We start from the raw sequence: 23,685 nt of genomic DNA on the forward strand, positions 1-23,685 counted from the left end.
GTTTGTTCTCTGTATTTATGAGTCTTTATTTTTTTGTGTGTGTTTGTTTTGTTTTTGTATTCCACATATAGGTGAAATCATATGGTATTTGTCTTTGTCTGTCTGATTTATTTCACTTAGCGTTATACCCTCAAGGTCCATCTATGCTGCCCTTAACACGGACTCATTTTTTTTTTTAACTGTCCTTAATAGTGACTCTTTTTTGAGTTCCAAAAATGATTGTATTGATTATTTAAACAGAAGAGGGAAACGCGCCAAAAAAAAAAAAAATTTTTTTTTTTAAAGATTTTATTTATTTATTTGATAGAGAGAGATCACATGTAGACAAAGAGGCAGGCAGAGAGAGTGAGAGGGAAGCAGGCTCCTTGCCGAACAGAGAACCCAATGCGGGACTTGATCCCAGGACCCCGAGATCATGACCTGAGCTGAAGGCAGCGGCTTAACCCACTGAGCCACCCAGGTGCCCCCCCCCCCAATTTTTTTTTGGAAAGATTTTATTTATTTAACAGAGAGAGACACAGCGAGATAGGGAGCACTAGCAGGGGGAGTGGGAGAGGGAGAAGCAGGCTTCCCGCTGAGCAGGGAGCCATGTGGGGCTCGATCCCAGGACCCTGGGATCGTGACCTGAGCCGAAGGCAGACGCTTAATGACTGAGCCACCCAGGAGCCCTACACACCAAAATTTTAATAGTGATTGTGGTCATTTTTATTTTCTTGTTTATGCATTTTATGTGCTGTCTTCTGTTTTTAATGTACTCTGCTCATTAATGTACTTCACCTAGTGTGCTTATACAACAAATATTTATTGCTTTTCTAATCAGGAAAAGCGATAAATGCTATTAAAAACAGACTTCATTGTGGAAATGCCTAGATATGTGATAATATGATTATTGATCAGTTTCATGGTTCTCAGATTTTTGCCAACAAAGTAATGGTTCATTATTTCATTTGCTTCAGGAAAATGATGGGGTGGTGTGTCTTATTGTGCTATTTAGATAAGTTTAGATGGGTCTTCTTTAGGGCTGCAGTAATTGCTTTGATGAAATGGGTTTCGATCACCATGGGGCAAATAAGTTGCTGGTTCTACTCTTGGGCAGCTTGCCTGCAAGGGATGCCGTCTGTTTTGGCAGAGCCGGGGGCTTGCCCTGCTGGGCTTGAGCCCACCGACTGTTGCTGCCACAGTGGCTCAGCTGTTGTGCTTTTATACTGACTGTTATTAGCCGTGTAGACCTTTACGGTTCAAACCAGGCCACATCTGTTGTGAGTCTCATGACCTTCAAAACCCAGAGCAGAAAGAAATACAAAACTCCAGGCTTTCTGTAGACAGCTCTGTTTAGAGGGCTTCATTAAAAATAGTTTTCTCATTTTTTAGAAAAGATTTTCATTTTCCTTGTTCTACATTAGCAGTGGGTTTATAGTGTTGAAGGTCTGAGCAGATTATTGTTGCTCAGAATGTGGTTTGTTGACAACCTGCATCTGATCCCAAAAGGAATTTGGTTAAAGATTTATTCTAGAGCCTTACTGTAGACCAAGAGGATCAGGTTCTTAGAGGTATATTCTTGCTGCAGTATTTAAACCTGTGATTTGGGCTTCAAGGGCAGAGCACCCAAAGGGATATCTGTTCTTTTTTAAAGGGGTGGGCACCGGGTGCCTGGGTGGCTCAGTCGGTTGAGCCACTGCCTTCGTCTCGGGTCACGATCCCAGGGTCCTGGGATTGAGCCCTGCATCCGGCTCCTTGCTCAGTAGGGAGTCTGCTTCTCCCTCTGCCTGTTGCTCCCCCTGCTTGTGCTCTCTCTCTCTGACAAATAAATGAATAAAAATCTTAATGGAAAAAAAAAAAAGAGGTGGGCACAGAGTTAGCTGACCCAAAGATCAGTGGTTATGTGACAAATTGGGCACTCCCAGGAGTGCCTCGGCTTTTTGGGAAGTTTGCTTTTGGGAGTAAGATATTGGGAAAGGTCCTAAAATTGTGGTACCTGGAAAACGTTCATGGTCATTGTAAGACAGAAACTGTATTTCCAGGTTGAATGTGGTGATTCGTTTGTTATGTTTTCCGGAAAGAGTAGCATTTTAAATGAAATTGTTCTCTTTGTAGATGCTGTATGTCCTCAAAACTTAGTTCCTTCTGTGAACTAGAATGGCTGGCATGGCAGATACTGTGGTTCCTGCAGTGTTCAGTGCCAAGCCGTTAGACCTCCTGATGCATTTATGACCTTATATCTTCATTGCAGAAGCGATAAAGAGACCATTGGACCATATGTCTCTATGAAATACCTCCCCCTCACCCCTCCCCAACTGAATTAATAGTCACTTCAATAGAAGAATGGAAAAAGAAGTTGAATTTTTCTATTTTGGGGGAATGGATTGAATAGAAGGAAGAAGGAGGGTTTCGCTACAGTATTCTAAGTCACATTTTGTCCTTGGTGCAGGAGCAAAAGGGACTAAAGCTGACTGTTACTGTGCTATTGAACTCTTTAAAGAAACCCGTTTTGGACTTTTTAGATGGAGCAGATTCATTTTATCCAAAATATCCCAAGTGTCATTTGAACTTGTAATTAAAATGAAAAATAATAACGAGATATTTTGCAGTAATTTCTTCTTCCACAGTGTTGACATGCTCCTATATTTTATCATTACAGCTCAGTTCGTGGTAGCTCCGTCTGGTGGCTACTGAATCGGAAATGCCTCTTCTCATCCCCTCCATCTCCGTTAAAATGTGAACATATGTCTGCATGGAACATTCCTTTTTTTTTTTTTCTGTTTTAGAGAAAGTGAATTGTTTTCTCAGCAGTTGGTTGGTGTTAGCGTAATGCCTTCCTGTGTAGGCTGTAGTGTGAGAATTCTCTTTGCAAGCCTCATAATAATTTTGAGGAATTATCACTATTTTATAATAGTATTTTTAGTTGCAACTAGAAAGTTTTTACATTGGGAATTCTTTCCGTGTGAAATCTCTTAAAAGGCCAATTAAAAAAAAAAAGCACATCGTTCTTTCTGGGATGCAGAGTTGGGACATCGAACTAATGAAGTGAGGGCTTGGAGACAAGAGTATGTAAAATTAGATTTTAGATTTGTCTGGGAGAGGACAGGGTTCAGAGGTCACTTTGTGTCAGTGCAAAAGATTCTTTGTTAATGTTTTATGTTTGGGTCTTTGTATTGTTTTCTTAAGAGAACGCATATATGGGGTGCCTGAGTGGCTCAGTGGGGTAAGCATGGGACTCTTGATTTCCTTGATTTCGGCTTGAGTCTTGGTCTCAGGGTTGTGACCTTGAGCCCCATGTTAGGCTGTGCACTTTTAGTGCCAAATCTGCTTGAGATACACCCTCACCCTCTGCGTCCTCCCCTATTTGCACTCTCTCATTCTCTCCCTCTCCCTCTTTCTTTCTCCCTCCTTCCATCCATGCCCTTCCATAAATAAATAAATAAATAAATAAATAAATAAATAAATAAATAAAAAAAACCTTAAAAGGAACCTAAATATGCACTATCCATTTCCATGTTGCAGGCCCCCGGACTTTATAGGGGCATCTCAGTTATTTTTCCTGTCCTGTGCATTCAGAAAGTCTGGGTTTGAATTACTTTTGCATGGATGACGTACCGTGACTTGGGTGAAGTACATTGCCATTCTGTGCCTCTGGAAAGGGGAATGCTGGGGGGATTGAACCTTCAAAGTTCTGGTGAGGATTAAATGAGATAATCCCGCTGAAGAGCTTGGCACAGTGCCTCGCCACATATAGTAGGTGCTACAGAAATAATAGCTGTCTTCAGCATCCTCACTAATTATCTTAATTTTAGAAACTAAAGCAATACAAGGGAAATTTTAAGGAATGAATGGCTTTGACACTGAGATAAGGTTTTAAAAAAAAATCCTTCCTTCTTCTTGAAACATATGTTAAAAATCTTTGTTTCTGCCATGATATCTTTAGCCTCATTTCCCCCATTCCATCCACTGTTCTGTTCTGGGATTGAGCTTCTCTTCACTTTGGGGAGAAATATTTTAATAAGAACTCTGGTCAGAGCATCTCTATTCAAGGACTCTCCACCCCCCGCCTCACAGTGTGAAGGGAAAAGTCCTGAATTCATTTCACAGAGTACCTTCTCTGTTTCCCGAATAAGACTCAGATATCATGTATGATTTCTGAAACACCTAAAATCTGCAGCTTTTTTGGTTTCATTGTGTTAAATAAAAAAGAATGGATTAACCTAAATGTGGACCTGGCACAAAAGAAAAAACCCCATGTTTCTAGCAGCTTCTAACACCATCCTTTTCTCTCAGTATTCACTGGTTATACAGAGGTGATATTTAAGAGCAAATGTGTTTAATAAACCTTTGTAAATGATATTGAAAGGAGTATTTGTTTTCCAGAATTCACTCAGGATTTCTGTAATTTGCAGTTCTGTGGTTTGGGTACATGTGTCATACCCATTTGTTCCAGAGTTTTCTGTTGCTTATGGTAGATCCTTCTTATCTGTTGTCTGAAAAATCAGAGGAACAGTTTTGTTTCATTCAGTTTTGCCCAATAGGAAAGCCTCCAAAGATACAAAATTTCCTTTTGACATCATTATATTTATTTATTTAATATTAAAAAGGGAAACTGCCCTTCTCTTCTCCTTCCCAGCACCAGTTTGATTGACTCTATTGCAGAATCATAAAAGGATTTAAATTCAGAGTTGAAAAGTCTCCTTGCAATTGATTTCATTCAGCTCCTTGTATACAAATAGATATTGAGAGAGGAAAAAAAGCAATATTGAACTGAAACTTTTAGTTTGAGAGTTGAGCTTTGTGAAGTCATAAAACTGGTTTTCCACTTGACTCTGCAAATGGATCTTGCGGTATAATTGGTCAGAGTCATAGAAGGCTTTAGGAAAACCAAAACCAAAAAAGAAAAAAAGGAAACAAATTGTACTTATTTAATAGCGGCCATTTCTTCAACAGAAAAGGACTTTTGGTTAAATAGCTCCTTTTCCAAAAAAGGGAAAAAATTTCCCCCATATAATTAGTTTAAGCAACTGCTTTTAAACCTGGTTAAAGCAGACTTAGAAATGCTTTAGCCATCTTGATGTGATCTGGTGACAATTTTTATGTGGTTAGAATTTTTAATTAAATCATTTTATTTAAGATTGTAATAGCCCTTTCAAATTATTTTCATTGAGACTTGCATTGTGTTATTTCAAGTTAATAACTCCTCTTCAAGCAAGCAGAATGCAGGATATTTCTTCTGATGATTTCTTTGTGCAATTGAAGAGAACAAAGCAAACCTCATTCTTGCTGGAAAGGAAGCAAAACTAACACCTAATAAAAAGAGAGATAACAAAAATGAACTTGTAGCTCTGGGATATTCTGACCAGAAACATTAAATTCCTTGGGTTATTTTTTACCTTAAAAAATTTTTTTCTTTTTTTTATTTCAGAGAGAGAATGCGAGAGACAGAAAGAAGCAGGGAGGAGCAGAGGGAGGGGGAGAATCCTGAAGCAGACTCCTCTCTCATTGAGGAGCCTGATGTGGGGGCTCCATCCCAGGACCCTGAGATCATGACCTGAGCTGAAATCAACAGTTGACCACATAACCAACTGAGCCACACAAATGCCCTGTATTTTTTATTTTTAAAATTCAGGGTCCAGCCTAATTGATTAAATCAAATAACGCTGATGGGTGGCCTGTTTCTCACTGTTTTAGGAGGGAGAAGTCGTTCTGTGGACTTTGAATAACAGAGGGGTATATATTTGGTAATCTATCTCCCGACCAGCCACAAAGCATACTTGTCCCTGAATACATTTTTCATGATTATAGACAATCCTGAACAGTTGCTAAGACAAAAATCTTTGCCATTGTGCTGAGGCAAATTATTCAATTTATTAATTATCCTTTACTTGGGTCACTTTTCAAACTCTAACCCTTAGCTGTGGGAGAGAGGTTTCTTTTAAGAATTGTTTGGGGAGACAGAGGAAAGTCAAATTGGGTTTAAAGCCGTGCATGTGTCCATGTTTAAGCAATAATAAAATTGTCCTAAAAAAAAAGAAAACCCACCTAAGTTCCTTCTGAAATGTATATTAATAAGCTATGTACTTCTCCAAGGATCACATAGGGAGATAGTTATTTTTCTTGTGTGAAATTGAGGGTATAATTTTATGCAGTATATAGCTCCAAAAGAAAATACAGTGGTAATGAGTATCTTGCTTTCTTTTCCTCATTTTGTTTGTAAATAGTTGTATCTGGCTTGCTTTTCATTAACTGGTACCTATTTTTATTGACATGTACTGCATAAGCAATTAATTGCTTGATCACATTAGTGCAGATCCTAATTTAGATGAAAAAGTCAGAGGGAAGGTGTAGAAAATATTAGCAAGATAAAACTAAAAATGAGTTGAGTAGGTTTTGGGCCATGTTGCTGTGAATATTAGACCATGGTCTGCTCTCCAAAAATGTTACCTCCAGGAGCACAGCTTCCCTCCCGAAGGTACAGCTACACAATTAACGAATGATTTGTATCTCTTCACCCTGGGGGTCTGGATTTTGAGGCACCTGTTTTTGTTCTTTCCTGCCTCCCTCCAATCAGTTCCCTGCGTGTTGAGCGTACTTTGATAAAACTGCCCTAAAATTAGATTATGGTAATGGTTGCTCAACTCTGTAAATATACTAAAAACTATTACATTTTAATAAAAGTGCCTTAAAAGAAAGCATATGTCAGACCTAATTGGCTGACCCCTTGGAGTCTTTGGGTGCCTTCCCAAGCTCATTTCAAAGTCCATTTATGGTCTTGTAGGATCCTGTCCTTCTTTATTCTCAGCCTCCTTTTTCTCCTCTAGCCAGCTCACCAGACTTTGGCCAGGTTGGACTTTTATCTGCATACTCTTTTCTACCTCAACTTCCTCATACTTGCTCTTCCTCTACCTTGGACTCTATCCTTCTGCCTTGCCAGTGCCTTCAGCTAAATCTCCTTCCTTGACTACTTTCTCTACGTACATTCCTTTTCTACTTGTATTTTCTATGATTGTACCATGTAGGTTTCATTTAATTTTCATATTTGTTTCACCATGCATATTAATTATAATTTATGTATTTATTGGTTGCCACCCTCCCCAGTGGACTGGGAGCTCTAAGAGGGCAGGAGCAATGTAGGGTACATACTGTTGAATGTCTTGATGTAGTACCCTATTGGAGGTAGGGACAGTACATGGAGAGAATATCAATACTTGGCTACATCTTTCCAGACTCCTGGGAAATTATCTTCTCAGCCAGAGGAGTGAAGAGAAGCTTAGGCAGATAGTAAGTGTGAAGATGGAGTAGGTACTTTGCTGAGCAGAAGCACAAATCTCTGGGCCGTAGATAGCTACCAGCCACTGAGTATCCAGGCTGGCCACAATTCAAGTGGTATCTTTAACATGGCTCTAGAAGACACAGGTTTCTGGGTTTACTAAGCCGGTCAGATCTGTCTCCACCATGATTGGTATCTTGAGCAGAGGAGTGTCATGGTTGGAGTACCCTCTGTATTTCATCCTCAAGCCCGGGATTTAGGGCTTCTGCCTACTATGTGTTTTCTACAGTATCCCATGGTTGTGTATTATCTTGGTGAGTATTTTTGTCATTGTGCACATTTTGCTAGGGTTGGTAGATGTGGCATGGTTTGGAAATAGCCACCTAGTAATACTTAAGTCAGGTTTTTTTGGTCCATTTCTTTTTGTTCCATAAAAAGAATACCCATCTCCTTCAGTGCTTTTCATTTTATATTTCAGAGGGACTGGGTGTGAGTAATGACTCAACTATATCAAAGACCCAAGTTATGAAGCTTATCCTTTATTTCTCCAGTATAAACATTTATTAGGCAGTCAAAGTGACAGATTTTAAACAAAAGAAAATATGAATGAAGAGAATTTAGTAATCTGTATCACTTTGTTTCCCTAACTCAAGTTGTAACTTAATATTCATTTCTGCTTGACTAGAAGTGACTTACTTTTTTATAGACAATGACCAATGTTTATATAATTGTAATTGAATATTCTCCACATCATGTTAGGAAAATCACTCTATTTTTCTGTTCGTATTATTGGACCGTGATTTTATCTTAGACATTCACCAGTAGTGATGGTAAAAGTAGCCTAGACAACTCCTTTCTTTCGAAATTATTATGTTTTTAGAGGCATCTGGTGGGCTCAGTCAGAAGAACATGTAAGTCTTGATCCTGAGGTTTTGAGTTCAGGCCCCACAGTGGGCCCAGAACTTACATTTGAAAAAATAATAAAAATTACTATGTTCTTAGGGACGCCTGGGTGGCTCCATTGGTTAAGCTTCTGCCTTCGACTCAGGTCATGATCGTGGGGTCCTGGGATGGAGTCCCATGTCAGGCTCCTAGCTCTGCAGGGAGTCTGCTTCTCCCTCTGCCTGCCGCTCCCCCTGCTTGTGGATGCTCCCGCTCTCTCTCTCTCAAATAAATAAATAAATAAAATCTTTTAAAAAGCCTTTATTATTATTTTTTTGGCTCCAACACAGGACTCTGGGATAATGACCTGAGCTGAAGGCAGATGCTTGATGACTGAGCCACCCAGGCACCCCAAAATAAACTTGCCTTTAAAAAATAATAGTATGATTTTGGTTTTCTGAGGCCCATGTAGAAGAAGATTTGTTTTTGTTTTTTACTTTTGAGTAGATGTAGGAACTCTTAGTTCACAGATGTTTTTATGAGTCCTAAACTTGAATTTTGTGAAGAACAGTTGTAGTACTGTGTTCATTTTGTAGGTTTGAGAGTAATATCTTATTCAGGGCTTTGTGTTCTTGGGCAAGTTATATACATTTTCTGAGTGTAACCCACAAGATTATTATTGGAGGAATTACACAAGCCATTACTGATGGTATTTTTAGTAGTGTCTGCCTCATAGGCAATAAGGGAGTTAGTGAAGAATTTCTCATTGGGTAAGGCCATGGGTGGCAAATTCAGAGGGCCATAGGGACTCGATAGGAAGTATAAATGATAAAGTAGAACTGGGTGGGGTTATGAATCTTCTTGAAAGAGCTACTTGCTATTCATCTAGCATTTTGGTGCAATCAAAGTCCAGATCTCATTAAAAAAATACAGATATTGGGGTTCACTCTAGATATTCCCATGCTGGCAACCAGTTACACACACACACACACACACACACACACACACACACACACCACCCCATACCATACCATGTCATACTATATCATAGATTGAACAACATACTTGGAGGGATTGAGGGATGGCTGTATTCAGTGTGGTGGCCACCAGGGTGAAATCTCTGATCTGTATTTGCCTGTTTCGTTGGTCATTAAGGATTCAAAGTGATGATGCAGCTACAAAATTGAAGTATAGATTTGTGGCCATTGACATCTCCATAGCCCTATCTGTGACTAACCGTTGTTTTCTTGATAATCAAAGAATCAAAGGACTTGATTCTTGGAGAACCAAAGAGAGATGATTGATTTATTTTAGTCTGATACTGTAGAATATTTGAAGCCAGGAGCCCTATTCTATTTTGGAAGGGTGGCTCTGAGGAAGAGTGAACCATGGTATTTTTCGGATTTTTATGACAAATGTCTCATGAGCCCCTGTCCTTTCTAAGTGTACCTCTTCTTGGACTTGTTGGGAAGCATCTATTTTTATTTCGGAAGTTTTTAAGCTAGGATATAGTTAATAGCAGAAGGATTTCTTTAATTTTTTGACTCTTTTAGTCTTGTCTGATTAAAAAAATAGATGTGGTCTTTTGTAATCAGTGTTGTTTTAAAGTTAAATCACAAGGAGAAGTTCAGTCTTTTTCTCTCTACCTGACTCAAGTAGTCATTTCTACCACCTTTTTTTGTGTTCTTTTTTTCCCCTAGGATACTACATTGCTATGAGATTCCTCTTTGCCTTGAATTACAATCTGTTTTACTTTAAAAAAAAAAAAAAGTCATGGCTTTGTACTAGGTCTCTTTATCACTTTAGATGATGCAAAAAAAAACCAAAAACCATATATATATATTTTTGTAGCTGGGACAATAGGTACATTTGAATATGATGAAATAGGTAATCTACTGTAATATACTCTATTGTGTTTGAGGTTAGCTCAGTATCACAAACTGGAGGGACCATTTGTAATGTAGTAGTTACAAAGGAATGTACTTCTTGATTCTACTTTTTGGGACACTCACTAAGTACATTTTACTACGATTAATTGGAATACAGGCACAAAGAAGATGAGAGGCTGATCAGAATATTTAATTACTTTAACTATGATTTGATACTTTTGCCCATTGTAGGCACAAAAAAGATAAAGATTTATTCATTTTAGACTATTGTGTGGGATTTAATGTTCTTAAGTGCTCTTTAAAATTCAGAGAAAATTATGCTTGTTAGAGATTTTGCCATCCTTGAGGGATCTTTAATTTGTTTGTTGTATGAATAGTTATAATAGATATAAACAGCCCGCTTAACTGCTTGCCTGCCATTCTGGAAATATGCATTCTGAATGTGAGTGCCTCTACTTATTTTTAGTGGGCTTATTTTTGGCAGTAACTCTGGTAGAGAACTAGGACTCTTCATATGAGAGCCAGTTCATCCATCATCTTAATTTGTATTCCGGCACTAGGAAACCGGAATGTCTTTGTTCTGATGTTTTCAGTTTGGATGGAAGCTGACCAGTTCTTCTAGGCTTCTAAGTCCTTTGGAATGACCTAGAACTGGACATACAGTTGAGTGGAAATACCCTCAAGTGTTACTCTACTATTTTGCTTTGGGTACGGGATGTATGAGACCAACTCTGGGCTGTTCTCGTCATAAACTTACTCTGGTGTCACTTCTGCCGTACAGCTACTTTCCCCTATAGGGGATCCTTACATAGCTGGTATCGAATAGACATGGTTGGTTCCATGTGGTAAGGTGAAAACAGTAATGTGAGGGAATGCTGTGGGTGTGTAGTGACCGTGTTGTCTTTCTTTCTTGGTGGGCATCTTAGACTGCCACTCATTTCCAGATACAGAGATGCATATGCAAATGTACCACCTTTGTCAAAACAACAAGCCATTAGTTGTACTCTGTAGTTTTATTTCACACATTTGCAATTTTGGAAGAAGACTATTTTCCATCGTTCCATAACTGTGTTTAGTGTTATCCGATGTAGATTCATTGACCCTCCTCTCGGACAGGGGAGCCTAAGAAAAGATGCTCTGTCGAGAATGTTATATAATGTAGTGTTTAGAGGGGCTGGTCTCTCTGTAGGAAAAATGTTGAGCCTGCAGATTAACACAGTAGAGTTCAGACAGCTTGAAACTCTGTCTTTATTTGCCCCAAGTCAAAATTTCTGTGAAACACTGAGAGTCAAGGTTACACAGAATCTCCTGAAGATACGGTTAAGGCAGATGGGATACACATCTGCTTTTATATTCCCAGAATACAAACATTTATTGTTATAAACTATGTCCAGTGGCTCTGGGAAATTAAATCATGCACATAGGAAACAGTTTCGTTGATATCTTCAGTGGTAGGTAACTCTTAGGATATTTTTAATAGCAAAGGATTGGGCCTTTGGGTCTGGAAACATTTTTATCTTTTTTGCTTCAGGCTGGAAATGAGGTAGGCTCCAGAGAAGTTCTGAGAGGTGGTAGAGTTTATGAAATCTCCCTGATGAAAATACCTGTCACTCATTTCGCTCTCTGCATAGCAACCAACATGACTTAAGCTTCCTCCTGCTGAGCGAGGCATAAGCATCATTGGCTAGTTAATGCTATTGGTTTTGAAATCTTCACTTTCATCCTGTCAAAATTGAGAGGCTCCAATTCTCCTGGATGATGGGGGTAGCTGGGTGTTAACTTTCTAAACTCATTTTATTATTATACCCTTCAGACCAGGCTGCCCTGGTTTGATATTCCTCATGCCCAGGTGTGTTAGGGGTGTGTGTGTGTGTGTGGTGTTGGTTAAAGCCACAATGACTGGAGACTACCTGTTTTTGTGGGGGAGTCTATAGCCTCGTGCACTCTTGGACATCCTTTGTATCTTCTACACTTGTTCCGTCGCTATGATCCCTTCCTTAAAGCATTATCACAACAGTAAAAGCCCTCCTGAGCTTTCTGCTGACAGATGACTTCAGCTCCATTAACCATACTAGTCTTGGTGCTGTAGAACCTGATAGAATATATGTTTGCACAACACCGACTCCTCCCTCTTGTTAGTCACACGATAACCATAGGCAGATTTATACTTACTGTCTATTCTGAAGAATGAAAATACATATTTTCACAAGCATTCTCCATTTTTAATTGTGTAATTAAGTTGCTGACATAAGCAAGTATGCAATTTCACATTAAGGTAAGGATCCGTAAAGGCATGCATTTGCATAATTTAATTTTCTGCACAGAAGATATTGAAAATCAATAGCATGATTTATAGCCTTACCATATCATTGCCATGCTGCTGTTGGTTGGCTGTTAGAGTTTAGAAGAGTACAGAGAGTATTAAAATTGATTGAATTTGGTGTGCTGAGTCTGTATCTTTACTTGGGAACCACAGATTGTTTCATTTTGCAAATCTGTGCTCCTTGCCAATAAAATATTATGTTGCTTAATATACTCAATATACATTTTTTTGACTGCGGTTCAAATAATTTCTGAAAGTTGTTCTTAAAAAATACCTTATTATATGCTTAAAATACATTTGAGGAGGGGACTAAAAATTTTGTTTTGTTTCAAATGATGCAAGTTTCATTTGTATATGATTATGTTCATAGGGAGAAAGAAATCACACATTACTGCTCTGGATGGAGTGAAATGGAAAACCAGGTATAGTTATCTTTAATGAATAGTTTTGTGTCACAAAGAAATCTGGTGCCAGGGTGATAAAGTCCTTTGCTTCCCTGTTCATTTCTGAGTTGCCTTCCTAAACAGTGGCTTATGAAGTGCTTGGGGATCATTCCTTCCAGCTTCATGTTTCAGATGTTTGCTGTTGTGATGGGTGGGCCGTGACTAGAAAGTGAGACAGTGGGGAGAAGGTTGTGGTTTTGCTTGTGGTTTATATATACACACGCATACATGTGCACACTCTTAGACCAACACAGACACCATCAGCCTTTATGTTGTTCATGTGTATGTGTATTCATTCATTCATTCATCCATTCATTCACTGATTATTGAATACCCCCATATTCCAGACTCCATCCTGGCTGGGAGGTTGAGATGCTCCTTATCTCCAAGGAGCTTAGAGTCTCTTATCTCTGTGCAGCACATCCTTCAGAAGCAGAGTTTTGTGTCCATTCTTCACTTGCTGTGTGCAACCCACATCATACCTCAGTACTTTGGGGGTGTGTGATGAAGAAAGGGATAGCCCACCTTCCTTGGGATGGCCCTGCTCTCTGTGTTACCTCCTGTCCATTGTTCTGTGTCCACCCATACCACACTCTTCCTTTTGTCCTAAATGATCTTCCTTTAGACAGTTCTGCCACGCTGCTGAGACCCCTTTCGTCCCAGTATGCTGTGTATGGGATGACTGGGAAGGCAACTGCCCTTTGGGGTGGTGTGGATCCCATTACATTGCCGTGTCAGAGGAGCTCTGATGTTTACCTCCCTTGTTTCTTGAATTGGATATATCTCCATAGGTTTGCTTTTTGTACTGAGTATTTAAGGAGCTTGGGAAGCTAGCAAGTGTGAGACCCCAAAACCATGGCCTCTGTCAAGTGTAGTTAAAGACTGATGCAGTTGTAATCTAAGGACTTGGAGGTTTTCACAGTTCCCTGATGTAGCCCTGGACTCTGTTGCTTTGCTTTTCCAGCAGGATGGGTAACACAGCTGCCCACATGAAAGCCACTCCAGTGAGAGATGGTGCTGGCAGCCTTTGTCCTCTTTTGTTCCCTAGCCTGGTGTTCTCAAAGGTTCCAGAAAATGAAAAACACCACCCTTTCAGGAAAGAAAGGGGGACTGGTTGTGGAGATCTTGACTCTGGATAAAATCTTTTGTAAAAGGTATAAATGAATATTCTTGAGGATAACTCCATTCCTCCTTTACTTTTGTTTTTGCGCTTTCTGGTTCAGCTCAGATTTAGCGAACGTCTGAGGTTGCCACCATATTGGTGTGATTTCTGCAGCGGCCAGTTCATCTCTGCCCGGCCAGACTTTTCCCAGGGTTCACTTAGCCTCTTAGGTTCCAGTCTGTGAGGGTGAATTGAGAATGTCAAAGTTGAGGGGGACCTCGGGTCGAGCTCAGCAAGGAAGTTTGTGTTTTTTTTAATCTCTGGCTTCAAAATAGAATCACCCAGACAACATTTTTTTTTTTTTTTTTTTTAAAGTACCTGTATCCTATATCGTGGTCCCATCCCAGGTCATCTAATCTGAATCTCCGATGGTAAAGTCCAGGGCACAGATTTTTTTGTTTCTGTTTTTGTTTGTTCATTTTGCTTTTGTTTTGTTTTATTTTTAAAGCATCCAGGTTGAGAGTCAGAGCTGTAGTCTGATGATGGCCTTTATGGAGAAATTGACAATCAGGTGTAGCATCGACCCATTTTAAGGTCATCAGGGTCACCTTTAGTGTCATTTGGGGATCTTTTGCATACAAGGGACAAAAAGGGAGTTTTGGCAATCATTGCTTCATGTAAATATAAAACATCCCCACAGGATCACTTTCAGATTACCTCTGTCATGGGCTTAAATTTTGTCAAGAGAATTGATCTATAGATTTTGCTTCCCATGGTGTGGTTACATTTTTGAACTCCTCTGCCGATCTTCTACTTGACCCCCAACCAGGCTCCTGAGGCTTCAGAATCCTGTCTTAACACTAGCAAAAAGAAAGAAGAATCTTTCTGATTGGCTGATATCCCCATTGCCAATAAGGTCACTGGCCCCAGGGGTATGGTTTACAACCACTGGCTGGCTTAAGCCACACAAGGCCCACCGCTGGAGCTGGCAGGGATGGGCTGACCAGACATGGCCATGCACTGCATGACTTGTGGGTAGGTGGGTTGCAGGGTGTGATGATTACTAAAACAGAGTCTCTGCAACAGTTTTCTACTATGTTATTAGGTATTTAAAAAAAAAAAACAGTTCATGCCCACTGTTGAGTTAGTTGCTCGGCTCACAGTGTCTTGTTTTTGTAACAATGCTGTGAAGTTGCTGCTACTTGTAGCTCTATTTAAGAGGCAAGGAAACTGATGCTCAGCCACATACTCTAACGGAAGTCCCATTTCCTTTTTCAAGACAGTGCTTTACTCATGACCTTAATAGAGGATGGATTATTTGGAGATAATTATTTAGAATGAACTAGCTCTAAGAAACATATTAAACAGATGCATAAAAAATTTAACGCACACACAGACAATAAAAAAGCTGAACAATTATTTATGTAGCATGCTTTGGTGGAGGGAAAAATAGATTAGGAGTATAGGAGATGGAAAGTTTTATTTTTGATCCCTAGAAGCTTAGAATGGTCAGTTTCTTGGAGCTCTGCCTGCTCATCTGCAAAATCATAGGATGGACTGGATGGCGGGTACCTGAACCTTCATTATACTTAAAAATGACCATGAGCAAACATAAATATATTTGAATTTTACAGGATTCCTGTTTCCTTCTAAGGGGCCTATGTCTATGGAATATCTTTGTTCTTAGTTCAAGCATTTTTTTCTTTATAAATTCAGTCTTTGGAGTTGACATGCAAGTATACAACATAGATCTTGTGCCACTTGTGATGGGCTTATGTCCTGGGAAACTCATTATAAGTTGAAAATATCTTATGGAGAAAATGTATTTAATACACCCAACCTCCTGAATGTCTTAGATTGACCTAACCTGCCTTAACATGCTCAAAATGTTTACATAAACTTAGTTGGGAAAGTCCTCCAACACAAAGCCTAGTTTATAATACAGTGTTGAGTATCTCATGTAATTCATGTAGTTTGTATGGAATGTGAAAAACGCAATGGCTATATGGGTGCTGATGGTTGTAAGTTGTGTTGGTGGTTGGCCCTCGTGATCGGTGGGGGGTGGGGGAGGCTGGTGCTGACTGGGAGCTGGGGCCTCTGCTGCCCAGCATCAGGAGAGAGGATCTTACTCTACATATTGTCATCCTGGGGAAAAGATCCAAATCCAAATTCAAAGTTCAAAGATTTTATTTATTTATTTGATACAGAGAGAGATAGAGGGAGTACGCATGCATGAGCAGGGGGGAGGAGCAAGGGAGGGAGGGAGAAGCAGACTCCCTGCTGAGTGGGGAGCCTGATGTGGGACTGGATCCCAAGAGCCTGGGATCATCACCTGAGCAGAAGGCAGACGCTTAACTGACTGAACCACTCAGGTGCCCAGGACACATATTGTTTTTGTACCACTGTAAAGTTGAAAAATTGCTAGCTTGTCCATCATAAGTTGGGGACTGTGTACTTCACACGTTTCTTAAATTGCCATCAGGTGACATCATTATTATTACTTGGAGTAATTCAGAGTGGTGAATGTACTGTTTTCCTGGTGCCATCTTAATCTTAAATTGAATCTACAGTTCCCCTAACCATTTTCCCCTGCTTTTTAAAAGCACACTTGATTTTGTTTGGGTGCATTTAAATATTAACATAGACAGCTGGGATGTATTGTGTGTAATTCCATTTCATTTTGGATTCTGGGCACCTGCGGTATTTGTCTTCTTATAAGTCAGTGCATTTAGGTGTGGGCTCATAAGAAAAGAAATTTACATTCATGAATTTGGTGGGAGGGGAGGACTTTGAACACTGTAGCAAGCAGATGGAAGGTCTCTATAATGGCGGAGAAGATTGGATTCATTATGAGTTTTCAAAAAATATATCTTTAGAGTTTCTTTTCTGAGCATCATTGGCCTTGTGGGTTTCATGTCTTTAGATGTAACAGGTGACTCTTTGGGCTCCAAAAGATGTGGAGGACTGGTACTCACCATGGGAGGTCTCCCAGGCCTTAGACTGTGATGCTTTTGGATGGCAGTGGCTCCGGCTCTGATGTAGGCATGCTTACGTTTGGTTCCCTGATGTGCTGCATGCTTACCTGTGTTACCTGGGACCAGTTACTTAGTGTTTCTGAGGCTTAATTCCTCCATCTGTAAAAGAGATAGAATGACCCCTTGCTCTCTGAAGATCAAGTAAGTCTCAGAGGCCTATTGCAGATAGGACATAGTCTTATACATGTAGTTGGAACAAAGACCTCCAGTTCTATGTCTTCTACTACTAGTTGTATGACCTTGGGCAAGTCAAAGTTACCTAACTTCTTTAAGGTTCAGTTTGCTTATCAATAGAATGGTCTTGTTATTGGGACCACTGGGTCTGTTGCTCGGTTGTGTTCTGTAGATTATGTAAGATACGATATATAAAGTGCTTAATGCGTCATGCTTGGTGGCCCAAAGGCTTGTTGTAAGCTCCTGTTAGTGTTAATGTTAATCCTGGTTGTCTTGCTAGGTTATCTTATAGCTGTTTTTCTGCAGGATCTCATCTGTTATCCCTGAGGTCTCTGCTGCTGGGAAGTCACCGGTGGTATGTTAGACACGCATCCCCTGTCCAGTGGAGTGGAAACTTTGACTCATTGTGCTCTCCCCTCTCTTCCAGCCTTGACGGAAGGCTACGTCGGGGCCCTGCACGAGAACAGACACGGCAGCTCAGCGCAGATCCGCCGGCGTAAGGCCTCAGGTGACCCGTACTGGGCCTACTCAGGTGAGTGGATGGGGTCTGGCCAGGCTCACACTGGCCAGTGACCATCCCATTGAGCTCTCTGGAAAGTACTCTTTAAATTGCTTTCACACCCAACCTGTTTGTACAGACCTTTTGTAGTTCACTAAAAGTTGAAACACTCAACCCTGTTTTTCTTCAAGGTTATAAGTACCTTAATTTCTCTCTCCCACCTGTTCTCTCAACCTGCTTTTCCCCCTCAATTTGTGTTTATTTCTGAACTTTACTTGTTAGTGAGTGATTGTACCAAACTTGTAATTTCCCCAAAGACCCAGCCTTTTCTTTTCCGTCTTTTCAGTGGCTGTGATTTCACAAAGCAGAAAATAGAAGGGTAGTCTTGAGTTGCTTAATGTCTGCTAAATATTACAAAGCGTCACATATCAAAATGATCTGTTATGCTTTAATCTAAAAAAAATGCAACTTTATTTTCAAATCAGATCTTGTTAGTTGAATATATTTCAGCCCTCTCTGGTATTCTGCAGTTCTTTTCATTTTTGCTTTTAAACTTACAGCCTTCCAGGCACTGAAGACTGAGAGCATTGTAAAAGCTATGTTGAATATTACATTGCAAATAATTTTTTTTACATTCTGAGGGGGGCGAAATGAAGACCTACAAGAATATATAGACGGTTCTGGATTATGTTCCCAACAACTACCAAAAATATGATAGGTGGCTTATTATTTCTAGTAGAAATTTTGATGCTCCGGTATATATGGAAAATGTAGCTAATTACGGAGGAATGGTTGAGGAAGATAGACCACTTTGGAAATTACTTTGGCACTAAATAATTCAAATAATTTGTCTGAAAAGGCTTGAAGGCATGGGGTATTAGTATTAATAATAAATCTGTGTTTATGCAGTGTCATTGCATATAGAATTGAGAGGCATTATTTTCATAATGGTGCTCTGGTTTTAAATCCTGAATTTCCACCTGCAAATCTTGTTAAATTTATGTCAGTGTAAAATTTATAGTCTTGATCTTTAATTACACCTTATCTATTGGCTTTTTGCATCCTTTTGTCTATTGATAAATCTCCTGCCCCTATAGGGAGAATAGCCTATCTGTTTTGTTTTGCAAGGAACAGATAGTGATTCTGAAGTCTTCCATCACACCCAGCTCCTTGTGATTAGAATTATCTAATTAGATCCTTTTTGTCACCATTTCTGATAAATGAAGGGAATAGTGAGATGAAGGCCAAAATTACATATATATATATATATATATAGCTTCTTGCCAAGAAAACTGAAGAAAATTTATCATTTTGTTCTCAGTGGCTCTGATATCAGTTAGGAAGAGGCATAAAGTGGCATGCTATTTACAGTTCATCAATTTAGAATAACAATGCTGTTAGTCAGAAATTGGAAGTTATATCCCATCAGCATCTCCAGTTGCAAATGGCAGTGAAGAAATGAAAGTCCTAAAACTTTTCCCATTACTCAGTTGAGAATGGACATAAGTGGTAAGGTCTTTGGTATAGAGCAATTGTTGATATCCTTAACTCTGGTGGACTTAATGAGTGTCTGTTTCACATTTCTGGAATGTGTTTCTGGAATGGATTTGGGAACTGCCCCTACAGGTATAAGGGCTAGTAGTTCAGCCACAGGCTTTGGCACCCTTTTCTATAAAAAGCCAGGCAGTAAATATCTCAGTCTTTGCTGGGTGTGTGGTTTCTCTTGCACCTACTCAACTTTGCCAGTATGTGCAAAGGCAGCCATGGATGATGCTAGACGAGCTGCTGGGTTTCCATAAAAAATGTATTTATGAACACTGAAACTGGAATTGTGTATAGTTTTCATCTGTCAGAAATATACTTCTTTTTGACTTCTTTTTCCTCAGCCATTTAAAAATACAAAAGCCAAAAAAAAAAAAATGACAAAAGCCATTCTTCTTAGACTATATTAAAATAGGTGGCCTGTTAGATAGGGTCCACAGGCTATAGTTTGTCAACCTCTCTCCTACTTGATTTTTTTTTCTGGATGGGATGGAACAGTCACATGAGGAGTCCCCCGGAAGGATATAGACTGGTTTGGAAGAACCAGTGAAGTCACTTGCTTGAGGGTGGAATGGAGAAAATAAAGCATAAAAGGAGAAGAAAAGAATGAGACAGGTATCAATTGATGGTACATAGTCCTCATGCTTTCAACAGTTTTTTCTAAAAATTCCACAGTATTAGTGGTTGCTTCACACCAACATGGTGGAATAACGATTCTCATGTCAAAAAGACTTAGGGTCCATCAGAGACCCTCCTTAGCATTCAGCCAATAGACGAAGACCAGGAAGGAAGGCATTGTTACCTATCACTTTTGACACTTCAGACCAAGGTCTTGAAATCCCAACAGACCAGATTTGGCTCTTAGCTGCAGGTACACATACCTCTAGGCCTAAATGCTGCCTGAAAAGTGGGGCTGCCAAAAGAAAGTCCCTTTGTTTGTAGAGGAAATTGTTTCTAAATTTTGCAGAAGTGAACTAGGCCATTTCTTTTTTTTTTTTTTAATATTTTATTTATTTGACAGAGAGAAATCACAACTAGGCAGAGAGGCAGGCAGAGAGAGAGGAGGAAGCAGGCTCCTCGCGGAGCGGAGAGCCTGATGTGGGGCTCGATCCCAGGACCCTGAGATCATGATCTGAGCCGAAGGCAGAGGCTTCAACGCACTGAGCCACCCAGGTGCCCCAACCAGGCCATTTCTGAAAGATGGGTTTGGTGGTCCACATTTTAATTTCATACCTCTAGTTCCCAGATTTATCTTAGTTCCTCCTAAGATAATATTGGTGTTTTGGGGGTGTGGTATATGAGAGTACAAATTTTGAAGTCATATGGGCTGTAGCTCAAATATAAATTTTATCTCATAACATCTTTTGGACATTGGGAGAGATTTAATTCCCTGGAGATTCAGTGTCACCATCTTTGAGACGGGGATGATTAACAGCACTTCCCGTTTAGAGCTGTTTTGGGAATGAAATGAGTCAATACGGGTGAAAAAGGCAACAGAGTCTCTTGCATCAGGTATCAAATATGCCTGCTGTTTTAGATACTGTTATTACTTTTGCTACTATTGATGTTGTTACAAGGATTCTCAGTGGGTAAGTATGATGTACAATGGGTGGGCACTAGGTTATCCTGTGTTAAACAAACTATATTGAAGTCTATTTTAAGCAAACTATATTAAACAAACTATCCTCAAGTTCAGAGCTTGGCAGGCGATACACACCAGTGCTGTTTTTGTGAATAAAGTTTTATTGAAACACAACCAGGCCCATTCCTTTGGGCATTGTCTATGGCTGCTTTTGTGCTGGGGTTGAGTAGTTGCTGCAGACATTGACCAAAAAGCCTAGAATATTTTTATCTGGCTCTTAGGAGAAGAGGTTTACCAATTCTTGCTTGCATTGAGATCACTTGGGTTTTTGAGCAGATGTTAGCCTGACTCATAAACAGAACTGTTCAGAGATTTGGAAAATGTCGTGTTTTGTTTTGTTTTATTCCCCCTGCCCTGCATTTTCTCTTGAGCTGGAAGAGGAGCACGTCTCCTAGTTAGCATTCAAAGTGAGTTGGGTGATCCTGCTTTTGGAAAGGACTTGGGAAGAACAAAGATTGGAGTGGAGGGGGGTGTGCTTCAGGAGACGGAGCCGGGAGATGGGTGGGTGTTGATGGTTCTGGGGCCCCCTGCCCCTCGGTGACTGTGTGTCCTACTCATTAGGTTGCCTTTGTGTGGATGGGGTTCGATGCCTGATGCTGACCTAGTTATCCCACTGGCATCCCCCCCCATCCCAGTCACTTGAGGAGAGTTGCAGAAGTTTTCAAGGTGTGGATAGGTTATATTTAGGATATTGTCACGACAGTAGTTCATCAATATTAGTATAACTTTTACATTAGGACTAACCATTTTATTTCAGTTTGTCTGTATCACTTCAGATAATGCACACCCCCTCATTATATTTGAGATGGTAAAATCTTTACTTCTGTAGGCTTATTAGGCAATGCTGTTGTGAACACCTACAGCTCTGGCATAGAGGACTGTTTGTTGAGGAGTGGAAATATGTGCTCTGGTTCCTTTGGGATCACCTGAAGATTGGTCATCTCTCTGGTTCTTTATTTTGTCTACTGTCAAAAAAGGAGGTCATGATATCTGAGTTCAGTGTGAAAATATCATGCATAGGACATTGAAGTGGAACATAAATAAGATATTATTATCGTTAACTGTTAATGATAGCTTTGTAATTTCAAGATTACTTTATGTCTTTGGGTTTATTTTCCTTATTCCAAGACAGGGAAGAGAAGGGAAAGACATCTTTATATATTTCATACAGAATTATGCTGAAAAAAAGAAAACCAATAGATGCATAAGAGTTTCTCACTGGAAAAATTAAAACAAATTTTCTATTAGTTTTACTTGACTAAGACACAGGTATTTTTCTGTGTTACTTGAAGTGATGACAGCTCATGAATTTTGGAATTTACCCAGAACTTCTGTAATTATTACACAAAAAAGTAACAAATACTAGGTAGGTCATTATTGCTGGAAAGGGAAATGAGAAACGAATCTGGAGCAAGTTCAAGGGGAAATTTGAGGCATTTCTATAAAGCTATCTGTTTCTTCTCCTCCCCCTCAGAGACTTGGAGAAAAAGCAGGTTGTGGTTTCTCTTCCCAATCTTTTTTTTTTTTTTTTTTAACTTCCCCTGTTTGGTTTTCTACATTTCAAATAATCAATATCTCATGTTCTTTCCTTATAGAAAGATTCTAGGAATTGATACAAGGGGGACTATTTCTCCAACACTGAGACATGTAACGACCAGAATTCCCTGTAAGAAGTGTCTGGTGGTGTGCTGAGTAGAGGCCAAGCAGGATTAGTCTAAGAGGCATTCCAGCTGTGGTCAGGATATTGTAGGAGGAGACCTCCAAGGTCCCTTTTAATTGTCCTGGGCTTGATGACTTGGTCAGCTGTAAAATGGAGATAAAAAGGCCATACCTTGCTGGAAGGCTTTGAGGATTAGAGGAAACTTATGTAAGCACCTGGTAGAATTCTTGGCTTCCACTCTGGAGTGGAATACGTATTACCCATTTGGCTTTAATTATATGCCAGCCCACTACATTATTCATATAAACATCTTATTTTATAATGTGTGTGCATGTGTGTATGTGGTGCACGTAGGTGTATGTTTCATTTTCCCAACTACATGTCCAGTACTTGAGGACAAGGATTATAGTTCATAATTCGTTGTTGTTTTTTTTTTTTTCCCCTGCTCTGTGTCAGAGCATCTTATTTTGTGCATATTTAGTGCATATTTTTTCAAGTGGGTGAATGGATGAACTGATAAATGAACTCATGTCAGAGTCTTGGCTTGAGAACTCACTCGGGATCCTGCCATGAAATTCAGATAAAGCAGTGGGCGATTTACAAAAGGTTTCACCACTGGATCCTTTTAAGTAATCGGCCCCCCTGGTGAACTTAAGATAATATTAAATTCCTAAAATATCATTTCCATGCTTTTTTTTTTTCCATTTTATTTATTTTTTTCAGCGTAACAGTATTCATTCTTTTTGCACAACACCCAGTGCTCCATGCAAAACGTGCCCTCCCCATTACCCACCATCCATGCTTATTTTTAATTTTGTCTATAAAGGGTAAAGCAAAATATACATGCCTGCAGAAGTCTGCCTTTGTCCCGAGAACAATGGAAGCCATTGTAGAACCTCAGAGTTTGATATTAATATTGTATTATTTGTTCTTCTAATACCTTCTGTGATGTTTCTTAAGGGAATCATTTCCCTAGAGACACTGCATTTGCAATAACGAGCTTCTGCTCTGATGGAACCATACCACTGGGGAGGAATCAGTCTTGAGATTCATCTTCCGAAGTCCCAGCTCGAAGTTACCTCCACTTTGAGCCTAGTTGGACCCCTCCCTCCCTTTTCAGTCTCCCCCCCTTTTTTTTAACAGTTAATTTCTCTTTTCTCTATAATTCCCTATTGCTCTATTTACTGTTGTAAGTTGAAGATACTTACTTATCCACTGAACACACTTATTGATTGCTTACTG

At 39.7% G+C, this 23,685-nt stretch overlaps 1 protein-coding gene across 4 annotated transcripts in view; it reads left to right on the forward strand.

Moving 5' to 3' along the window:
* The window catches only part of PTPRG (protein tyrosine phosphatase receptor type G), a 696,945-nt gene that overhangs the window by 161,793 nt on the left and 511,467 nt on the right, over window positions 1-23,685 (forward strand). For all 4 annotated transcript variants that reach the window (XM_045990633.1, XM_045990636.1, XM_045990635.1 and 1 more), the window contains exon 2: window positions 17,528-17,632. In XM_045990633.1, coding sequence (XP_045846589.1) covers window positions 17,528-17,632 — 105 coding nt within the window. The remainder of the gene's footprint in view (window positions 1-17,527; window positions 17,633-23,685) is intronic.

The sequence above is a fragment of the Meles meles genome, chromosome 20 (genome assembly GCF_922984935.1).
Source record: "Meles meles chromosome 20, mMelMel3.1 paternal haplotype, whole genome shotgun sequence".
NCBI lineage: Eukaryota > Metazoa > Chordata > Mammalia > Carnivora > Mustelidae > Meles > Meles meles.